The 10561-nt window shown below is 45.4% G+C and overlaps 2 protein-coding genes across 2 annotated transcripts; both read right to left on the reverse strand.

The window, feature by feature from the left end:
- Window positions 1–76: 76 nt before the first annotated feature.
- On the reverse strand, window positions 77–2131 carry LOC139206713 (zinc finger and BTB domain-containing protein 5-like). The gene has a single exon (XM_070836275.1). The coding sequence runs from the start codon at window positions 2129–2131 to the stop codon at window positions 77–79; it is 2055 nt and encodes a 684-aa protein (XP_070692376.1).
- Window positions 2132–3396: 1265 nt separating this feature from the next.
- tomm5 (translocase of outer mitochondrial membrane 5 homolog (yeast)) lies at window positions 3397–4269 on the reverse strand. Its single transcript, XM_070837106.1, has 2 exons — window positions 4071–4269; window positions 3397–3712 (listed from the first exon to the last, which is right to left on the reverse strand). Exons 1-2 carry the CDS (start codon window positions 4189–4191, stop codon window positions 3678–3680), a joined length of 156 nt encoding a protein of 51 aa, XP_070693207.1. The 5' UTR covers window positions 4192–4269; the 3' UTR covers window positions 3397–3677.
- Window positions 4270–10561: the final 6292 nt, after the last annotated feature.

Raw genomic sequence — 10561 nt, forward strand, 5'->3', positions numbered from 1 at the left:
TTGGGGTAATAAATAATCAACTTTGTGGTTTTCTCCAAACTGATGTGTGCACAAACGTCGGTTAGTGAAGTGCAGGTCAGAGCAGGGTGTCTGGGAATGGCTGATCATCTTTCCAGCTAATGCAGGTGTTTTTCGAGTGCTTATACAGATGGGAGGACTGGCTGAAGCGTTTGCCACACTTGGGACAGGGATAGGGCTTCTCACCTGTGTGGACACGAATGTGCTTCTTACAGTCAGTCAGGTTCATGAAGGTCTTGCAGCAGATTTTGCAGGCGTATTTCTTCTCCCCTTCCACCAGCAGTACGTGGTCTTCCGCAGCTGCTTTCTTGCACTTGGACAGAACATCCTCTGACGCTCTTGTGAGAGGTGGCCGATCAGCAGCATCCCCTGCTGTTGCAGAGGAGGGATCCGTTTCTGACCCAGGCGGCACTTTGGGGGCGATGCGACGGAAGGTTGTTGCCGCTGAAACCTTCCCAGCCCTAGAGGGTTGGATGAGGGAAGTTTCCAGACCGAGGCCCGGTCTGATGCCATTCAGGAACCCTGCTAAAGAGTTTTGGGTGGGCTGGAGGATGAGTGTCTCGCTGAAACCAGAGCCCTGAGTTGGGAGAAGCTGCTGCAAGGGGACAGACGTTACTGGAAAAACAAGCGAGGAGGAGGAATCCGAGGACTGAGCGGAGGAGGCGTTTGTTTCTCCTAAGTTTTGACATGGTTCCCCAGCATCACTTGCAGCGGCAGCGGCAGTAGCTGCAGCAGTGAGGCTAGCAAGGCTGTCTTCTTCTTCCAGAGCTCCCATTACTCCTTCATTACTGGAGTTGAGGAAGCAAGAAAAAGCAAGTTCTGACAGGCTCTCTAGGCCTTCGCCATCTACCGACTCCTCACCCAAATCTCCAGCCTCTCTCTGAGCATCAGTTTGAAGATCTGAGCACAGCTGAGATTGTAAAGCACTGACATCTCCCTCTGCTGGGCAGGCTGTGGCCATTTTCTCATCATTCAGATGTGTCCTCAAATTGTCTGTGCAGTGTTGGGGTGGATGTGGAGATGGAGAATTGTTAGGTACTAAATCAGGGGAGTATGAGCTCAGATTTTCCTTTTTCACCTCAATCATAGCCATCTTTGTTTCATCCCCCTCATCCTCCCCTTCCTCTCCCACCTTTACTTTGACCACAGAGTCTCCATTTGTATCTCCACCCTTCTCCCACACACCTGCACCACCTGTACTGCTGTCCGACTGGCTCGGAAGCTGAATCTCCTCTGACTCGCCCTTGGTTGCTTCATATTTCTCCTCCTCCTCTTCCTCCCCCTGTCCTGGGCTCTCCCAGAGCCCGTCAGTGGTCTTCAGGCAGTCCGGGGACAGCAGCTCCTCTCCTCCCTCCTCTGCACTGATGGTGCTTCTGGTCACGGTAGGTGAACCCTCCTTATAGTTTCCCTCAGGCAGCCTGCAGGACCTCTTTCTGCCACTGAGCCTGTCCTCTTGTGACTTTCTCTTGTGCCTCAAAAATGGTGCAGCACCCTCCTCGCCACTGACTTGCCTCCTCATCAGGTCTTCAACCCCACCAGACTGACTAACCTCCACCCCCACTTCCTCCATATCTGTGTCCTCCTCCATGACAGATGTGGCCTGTTGAAGCAACACCGACCTCTCAGCCTGGGAAGACGGACACTGCTGCCGCTGCTGCTGTTGCATTGACCTCCAGCCTTTGGGCGGAGATGCAGGGAAGTTTTTCCTGGACAGGTGGAGCTTGCAGGCCTTGACCACAGTGTTTAGGTGCAGGTGTGATGCTGCCAACAGCACATCCATCACATTAGATGCCCCCAGAGAGAGGGTGGAGGTGTAAATCATGTCTAGCAGGGTGGAGAAGGCCTCGGGAGTCACCACCTCTGGATCTAGCTCCATCACACTGGGCCCTCCTCCACCTCCACCACCTGTGTCAGTCCCTGGTCCTCCAATCTCGTCACAGTTGTCCGTGGAGCTCAAAAGCGCCCTGAAGTGGGAGCTGCATGCTGCCAGGATGGAGCGGTGAGCCTGGAAGCTCTGGCCTCCAACCACCACCACACAATCACACAGCTGAGCATGCAGGCGCTGGTGGTTGAGCTGCTTGAAAATATGCAGGAAATGGCCTGGGAAGTCCATAATGGGCGGTAGGATCTCTTCTTGTCTAGTCTAGTTTTACAGGTTTTCTAGCGTCCGTGATGCTGCTGGCACAAAAACACAATGGAGGTCATTGCGAAAAACAGTCCAGCCGCTCAGGATCTGTACTGCCTCGTTGTCCACATCTCATCAGGCTGACTGGACTCTGAGCTCCGATCACAAGCCTACCTCCAGTGCGATGTGTAGCAGTGTGTTTGTTGTCTGCTGGAGCCGGTTTCCTACTGATGCTCTGGAGTATGGGCGGGCCTGGTGCAACAATGAAGGAAGGATGCGGCGCGGTCACGAGCTTTGTCTCCAAGAACAGCCGCGATATCTGCAAAGCTGCTGCTCGCTTACTGCCGCAACTCAATGATCATATCCGACCAGATGACCTCTTTCCTGGTTATTACTGTTGTTACAGACTGAGAGCGCAAACACAATCAGCCCGTTTTGGCGTCCACTGTCGATGCCTCCATCATTTAGAGCCCCATCATCGACCCTCCACCGCCCCCAGCTGGTGATGCTGTGCAAGTGTATCTACGTTTTTGTCATACTTCGTTAAATCTCATTAAACAAAATGCTATTTTGCAGTAATTGCACACTGCAAGTAAATATATATTTCACTATATTTTATAATCGCGGGTAAACATCAATATATTTAATTTTTCATTATACAAATATATGTAAAACAACTGATGTTAGAGAAATGTTTCATATATTCCTCAGGCAGTGGTCTTAAGCTGCATCGCTCTAATTAGGCACCTGCAGCAGATGAAAGTTTTGATTGAACACTGTGATTTCAAAAATGTATGATTATGATTAGGGGTCCCAATCTGAGCTGATAGTTTGCCAAATAATAGGTCAGCAGCAGCCGTTGTTGGAGTAAATCACAGAGAAAAGCTTTAATGCTATTATTCCTCTGAGAAATTGTCATTAAAGAGACAAATAAAAAAACCTTACTGTACTCTGTTCTGTGGCCTAGACTTTAAACTTTTCTTAAACAATTCAAAACTCAAAATGCATCTAAAACCCAATCCTAAAGTGGTTGTAGTGTCAATGTGAAGACAGAGTCTATATTAAGTTGTTGGTACTGGTGTTAAGCCTACATGTCGGCAGCGAGACAGTTCCCGATCATTTCTGGTTTTAATTTCATTATAGCATTAAGATTTAGACTCATTAATGAAAATGTTGACAAATTTCTAATGCAGTTTAAGTAGATTTTTCCATGTATTTGGCACTTGGCAATGAAGTAATAACAAACCAACAAATGAACAATAAACATTGTTCCCTTTATTGTGTGAACACGGCGAGATACACACTATCAAACTCTCCATTCAACAATGATCACAATGTGTTTAACGACACTAAAGGTGAAAACAAGGTGTTTCCTCAGGCGCACTGATGGACAGACACTGATCGTCTTCATCAAGATTTGCTGTCTGCTGCTGCTGATAGTGGTGACGATGACGATGGTTGTGGTGGTCGTCCATACTGCCTCTGGTGCAGTAACCTCTCAGTGGATGGCGGAAGAAGAGAGCAGCTGTTTCACTCATATGCTGTCCAGCTTCTTTAACACATATGGAGCTGTGTAGACAGAAAACACAGATGGTGAGTCTCCTGTGAGAACACTGAGAGGAGCTTCATGGGGATTTATGAGTGTGAAATTAGAGCAGGAAGAGTTTTGTGATATTTTCATCTTCGCAGTGATTAGGGCAAATAGCTAGTGTTGAGATGTTTACATCACACTTGTAGGATATACTGTATACAACAAACATACAAAAACCCCTCATTCTCTAATGCTAGTCTTTCCTTTAGTGCATGAACATGCACGGGGCGACCAAACAATGTCCCCAACACCGACGAAACACTGTTAAAAATGTCATTATTATCAGCACTGAGCTAAAATGTCAATGTCATCTGCCCGTAAGTTAACGTTACTCACTGGCTCTGAGAAGGGCGACGTAAATAAGAAAGTTTCGTAAAGATGAGATCACGTCTTGTCTCATTTTCTTCTTCATCTCCTCTGGGTCCATTTTAGGCCCGAGTCCTTCCAGTTTGAACATTACAGCGGTGGTTTTACTGGGTCTTCAGTGAGGAAAATTCACCGTTTCGGGAGCATGGATGGAATAATCTAAACCGGAAGCACATCACAAGCGGAAGTTACGATGAAGGATGGGGAGCACGGAGGGACAAACCGTATGAAGACACCAGAAGGTAACAATTAAATGTGGCCCACTGAAAATGGCAACAATAACCATGTGAAGATGGCACCACATTAGGTGAGGTAGTGAAAACTTGTTACATATAGCATACATCTATTATTTAACTTTTTAAAACGTATTTTTTCTCTCTGGTGGTATGTTAGATTTATTTTTGTTGACTGTATTTCCATAAATGTGTAAGACTTGAAGCAAAGACGTTAAAAATAGGCATATCTAGTAGCAGTACAGCTTTAAATTACAATCTCAAGCTAATAAGTCAACGTCTAAACTCTAATTTTTTATTATTAAAGAAAGAAACAATACCTCTCCTGAACAATAAAACACTGGCCTTTGGGCACAGCAAGGTTAACCCACAAGGATATTCTTGAGCAAAAATACCTCCCAGTGACCCCCTGTTTGTGATAATGTAGATAAAAAACAAATTAATTTAGGAATATGCACCATGTAAATATTGATACAGGTCCTAACAAGGCAGATAGCAATACACATAGGACCCGCTTTGAGGCCCATTTCAGTTCAGCTGATATTGTGATTGCCAAATACATTTTCTGTTGATTAAATTACCACAAATCAGCTGAAACACAATGAACCCTCTTGTGGGCTTTTTAGTTTCGGAATGATTGTGGGCAAAACCATAAATTAGTGTAAGTTGAGATGAAAACGTGTACATTGATTTGAGCTGTGTTAATTTCACAATACATCAGACATGGTTTATTTAATGTAATTAGATTTATTGTATTATTAATGTATTATTATTATTATTATTATTATTATTAGTAGTAGTAGTAGTATTAGTATCATTACTGGGTGTGACTCGGTGGTTAGAGCTGACCTTGCGGAGGAGGGGTGGGGGTCCTCTGGGCAGACAGTGGAGGAGGCAGGGAGGAGAGAGAGAGAGAGAGAGAGAGAGAGAGAGGGAGAGACGAGCGGAGGGAGGGGGTGGGTTATTTCTGAGCTCAGGGCCGAGGATTAAGGCAGAGAGCAGTCCCAGTACGATGACAGCATCCAGCACATAGCCAACCCCCCCACACACCACATCACCATCACCATCCGGCCCGGGAGGACGCCGCGGATATTTTTCAGAGGCAAATATCGTTTCCCCTCAAATTGTTCGCATCACTGATCTTTTTGGGGGACAGCCCTCCCAGACTCCCCGTCCGTCTGTCTCCTCCTCAGACCACGAGGTGAGTTTTCTCGGTATTTCCCGGTGTTATTGTCTGATGAAGGAGCGCCCGGCTGTGTACACAGGCGCCTGCACCTTGCATCCATTCCTGCCATTTGGACTGATATTTATCTCATCGAAAAATGAATAATTTAACCGATGGTCGTTTTCACACCGCCTGCAGGCTATACTCGTGTCCCTGTTTGAGAGAGGCGGCGGAGAGATTTAAATCCGATTAAAATTATAAAGGAAGCAACAAAAGACTGACCTTTTTTTCTTTGTTAAGCCTCCTGGTTTGACTGACATGGCTGCGGCCAATGATCAAAGTTAGTGTTTGGTCAGTGCAATAACAAATATTGATTATTTTAAGGGTATTTTAAAGCGTTTATGAACGATAGACTCGATCGATTCGTGGTTCATTCTGACAACCTAAATCAATCTTATTGGGTTTAATATAAATATGTACAAGGCTACATATCACTGCTGTGAAATTCTGGTGATTTTTTCACCACACTGAATGGCATTCATTCTACATATTCACAAACACATGTGTTATGCAGCGATGGTGGAGATCCATGCTGTCGTATGCGCAGTGAAATCACCGTCACTGGCTACAGATTGGAAATGAGCGGACTAAATCCTGACGGATCAGGGGGATGCCAGGAGTCTGGGTAGTAAAACACGCACATTATGAATGGGCGTAGGCGATGTGCGGCCACTCTGGGACAGTCGCCTCTCCTTTTTTCCCCCTCTCTGCTCATACCCTTTGGCCAGCAGCAGCCTCTTCCCTGCGCTCTTCCGTGCCGTGCCAGGCATGACAAGCGCAACACAACTAGACCGGAACAATGCGTTTTGCTGTTCTGGGGCCTTCATTTAATGCATGATATGATTCAATATGACCGCCGATTGCGGTTCCATTTAAACACGTGTGATGCCGCGGCCTTCGCTGTGCATGCATTCATCACTTGAGTTAATCATTGAGTAGTTTTTTTTTTTACAACAGTGGCCCACAGATGAACACACACAGAAACCCACATAATGAATGAATGCCATTTTGATCCAGTGGTGTGCAGCCTTGCCCATGTGTGAAATAGCTGTGGATGCTCAGTGTGTTGCTGTTTCTCCTGTGCCGGCTCTGGCTGTGCTCTGCCACTGCTGCAGGCATTGTGCTATGACTCAGGGATGTATGCTACAACATGTGATGGGAGTTGCAGCTCCGAGGTCAGTCTGCCAGAGGAGAAACACTGTGGGCAGAACTCGCACATCAGGAAAGACTTGATGCCTGGCTGCATTAGCCTGAATCTGCCCTGCTCACTACTCCTCTGTCCCACTTACTGTAGCCAGCCAGCCAGCCAGCCAGCCAGCCAGCCTCTCAGTCTCTCCTCCTCTTTAGTCTTAGCCTCGTGTCTCCAGGGCACACTGTGTTGCTGGGCTGGTGTTTGCTGCTCTGGCCCACTGTCTTAACTGATCTTTAGATTAGTCAATAACTGAAGCTGTTCAGGAATGCCATTCATATTGTTGCAGCTACAGGTTACAGGAAGCTGTTGATCGTCCATATTGGTCTTTACAGACAATTAATTCAGTTAATTCATGGGTGAGGGCCGTTACATTGGTGTATAGTAACGGTGATGGATGGATGTGCAGTATAAATGGATAATGGATGAAAAGTGGGGTGCTCTGAAAGCCCCCCTCAAATTGTACCAGTTACTCCGGTTGAGGAAAAAAGAGAAGTGACCTCATTGATGTGACAGCTCCATGGTGATGGCACAATTGACTGGCAGTGGCGCCATAATGTAGGCCAACTCTATTTATGAACATACAGTACAACATTTAGAGTATGAAAACCATAAAATCTAAGTAAATCAGAAGCTCTGTATAACCAGGTTTATCCTCTTCTATTCTTCACAGTGATATGAAATATTAAAGTGGTGCTGTAGCTAAATCTAAGTATTATTCCAGAGCCCAGAGGCGTATTGTAGCTGCTGGCTCACTGCTAGCCTCATATTACTTTTACTTAAAGATAAGCCCTCTATTGTGCAGTTTTTGAAGGATCACTGAGTTGAAGGAAATTGGCCCAGACAGCAACAGAAGTAGTGAGGCAGACAGTTTTCCAGACTTGCAACATCTATCATCCTCTAACATCCAAAGACATCAGGATCTTCCTCTCGCTCTCTCTTTCACTGTCTGTCTCTCTCCAGAACCATCAGAACCATCAATAGAGATGTGCAACACAATGCAGCGCACTATTAATCTTCAAAAGACCCATTATTTAATAGTGCACTGGGGAAAACAAGCCTCACCAGGTCGCTGATGAAAGGGGAAATGAAATGAGCAGCACATGGCGAGCCCTGTCTTCATAATGCTAATGGACTGAGCTGACAGGCTGAATGAAAAACAGGAGATGTGATTATGTCTGGAAGACAGGTAACAGAGAAATAACCAGCAAAACACAACAAGCAACAGTGGCAATCAGTAGACTTAAACAAGCCTCCAACCTCCTGCGTGACAACCATAAAGCCAATGTCAAGGCTTCAAAACAGCAGTCCACATATCAGAGACTCACGTTCTTATACACAGTCTATGGTCAAGGCATCACCAAAGTGACCACAATTGATCCTGGGGAGACATGAATGTGTGCATTACATTTAATGGCATTACGTTTGATAGTTATGGAGACATTTCACCAAAAAACAAAATTTTCAACCCACTGGTGGTACAAAAGCTAAAGTCAGGGGATTCTCATCATCATTAGGATTTTTCATCTGGGAATCAGGAATGTCTGTATTTTGTACCAGACCATCTGGTTGATGTTGACTGCATCAGTGAAAATTTTGCTAGCACTGGAGGAAAAGTCCGGGGATCTCCTTAGTGTATCAGACGTCATCCTCTGGGGAGGAAGTAGTGAGGAAAGGGCGGATGATCCTGAGTGATGTAACATATCCTCTACATGGTGAACATGAGTTGTCACCATCAGGACGAGGTAGCAGGTTAACACCCGTCATACCTTTCATTATGTCTCTGTGAAACAAACCCTTGATCCACGATAGCATGCTATTACTCCAGGTCGCTGAGCAGCTGAGGGGCCTGGGTGGCAGGGGTGAGATCTTATGGGCTTCCTATCCAAAATGGAAAGTGACTGATTATTGAAGAAATAGCATGAATTGTAACAATGAGGTTGCACAATAACTTAAATAACAACAAATAACTTGTTATATGATATATATATGATATGATAGTATAATAATATGTATAATATAATTAGAATAATTAGCAATAAATTAAATAACGTAAAGTCTCTGTTGTAACCTTCCTCATCACTTCTCTGTTTCTAAAATTTTAGATGGGAATCATATTTTTCCTCTGAAGCCTGTTTAATACATTGTGTGTGTCTTCACCTTTACATAAATGTTACCCCTGCATTAAATGCAAAACACATCTGTATTTCAGTCTCCTAAACCTTTTGCAACATGAAAATGACTCTTTGGAGTAATTATTGGCTGTTCTACTTTTTGTTCCTCACATTTACGACTTTGCATTGATGAAATCTGAAGCAATCCAGCTGCCTCACATAGACCTAAATCACTCTCACCTCAAGTCATCCAGACATTCACACACACAACATTTGCAGCACGCTGCTAAGCGTGGACTGAATGTTCCCTGAGCTCTGTGTCCAACTTTGCTGGCAGCGACTGTGAGCCAAAATGAATTGTCGAGTTGCTGAACCAACCCCTGCTGCTGCTGCTGCTGCCCCGCGCTTCATGTGGTGCAGCTGTGTCCGGTGTGTCGTATTCGGCTGGAGGGGAGTGTGTGCGTTTCTCTGCGTGTGTGTGTGTGTGTGTGTGTGTGTGTGTGTGTGTGTGTGTGTGTGTGTGTGGGGGGGGGGGGGGTAGAGGGGATTGGGAACAAGATGTCAATAGCAGCCAACTGGTTCTTTTTAAATAAAAGCTGTTGTTCAGTAAGTGAACGAGGCTTCTGCTGGAGTCTGGTTACCGCTTGTGTAACGCTCCACTTGCTTATCATATCAAGGCCTGCGAGTTTGTGTGTTTATGTGTGTGCATACATGTGTTGTGTGCTTGAGTGTTTATAACTGCATTAACAGAATGCCCCAGTGCTGAGTTCAGGCTTAATTTATTAGCAGATTGACAAGAATTAAAGTTTGTTACTGAGAAATTCATCCTGTCAGTCAGATTGTCACATCCATTAGCTTGGATTATGTTATTTGGTAGAGCAGCCGCCGTATCTGAGCTTTTTTTTTTTTCCTTTGCGTGTCCTCATGAAACTTCACTAGGCCCTGTCCAGGTTGGTCTGACCTGCCGTGGCCTGGTCTGGCCCAGCAGTGCTAATTGGGCTGTTTTCTATCCAGCTGGCTGCACAGAAATTGCCAGTTGAGTGCCACCTCTCTGCCCCTGAGGAGAGAGAGAGGAGAACGGAGTGCTTCTATGAACTGCATGTGTGCTCCTACCAGGAGACAGGATTGAATAACTGTTTTGTCCAAGACAGAGTGACTTTGTGTGGGAAAATGAGCTGAGACAGAGAGAGGGGGGTGGTATTGTCTCAGAGAAATGAGACCGTCATCAAAACGAAGGGATTGAGACAGTCTTCATTGCCTAACAGCACTTTACACAAATATTCTTCATGTACAGTAGAGATTGGTGGAGGGGTGAGAAGGTAAAAGGAAGAAAGAGGGGAGAGTGAGTGAAAGGCCAGACAGTCTACAAGGCCTGCTGATGAGCTGTGTGTGTTGTGAGGGCAGCTTGGGGACTTAAAGGACACGACAGTGGAGGACAGGATTCACGATTACTATTGATTCAGAACCAGATTAGGGAGCAGACTCATCAGCAGCTCGCAGACACATAGGCTTTACTGTCTTGGATTTGAAACCAGGATCAAATGAAAATGCTGTCACATCATTAGATAGGAGGAACAATCTCTTAATTTAAGACACGATATAGCGGAACAGAGGAAAAATAAAGTGACAAATGGTAACAACATTGCAGGCCTGCTGTTTTATTTATTTATTTAACATCTGACCATTCATCAGTGTCTGTT

The sequence above is a fragment of the Pempheris klunzingeri genome, chromosome 9 (genome assembly GCF_042242105.1).
Source record: "Pempheris klunzingeri isolate RE-2024b chromosome 9, fPemKlu1.hap1, whole genome shotgun sequence".
NCBI classification, from domain to species: Eukaryota; Metazoa; Chordata; class Actinopteri; order Acropomatiformes; family Pempheridae; genus Pempheris; species Pempheris klunzingeri.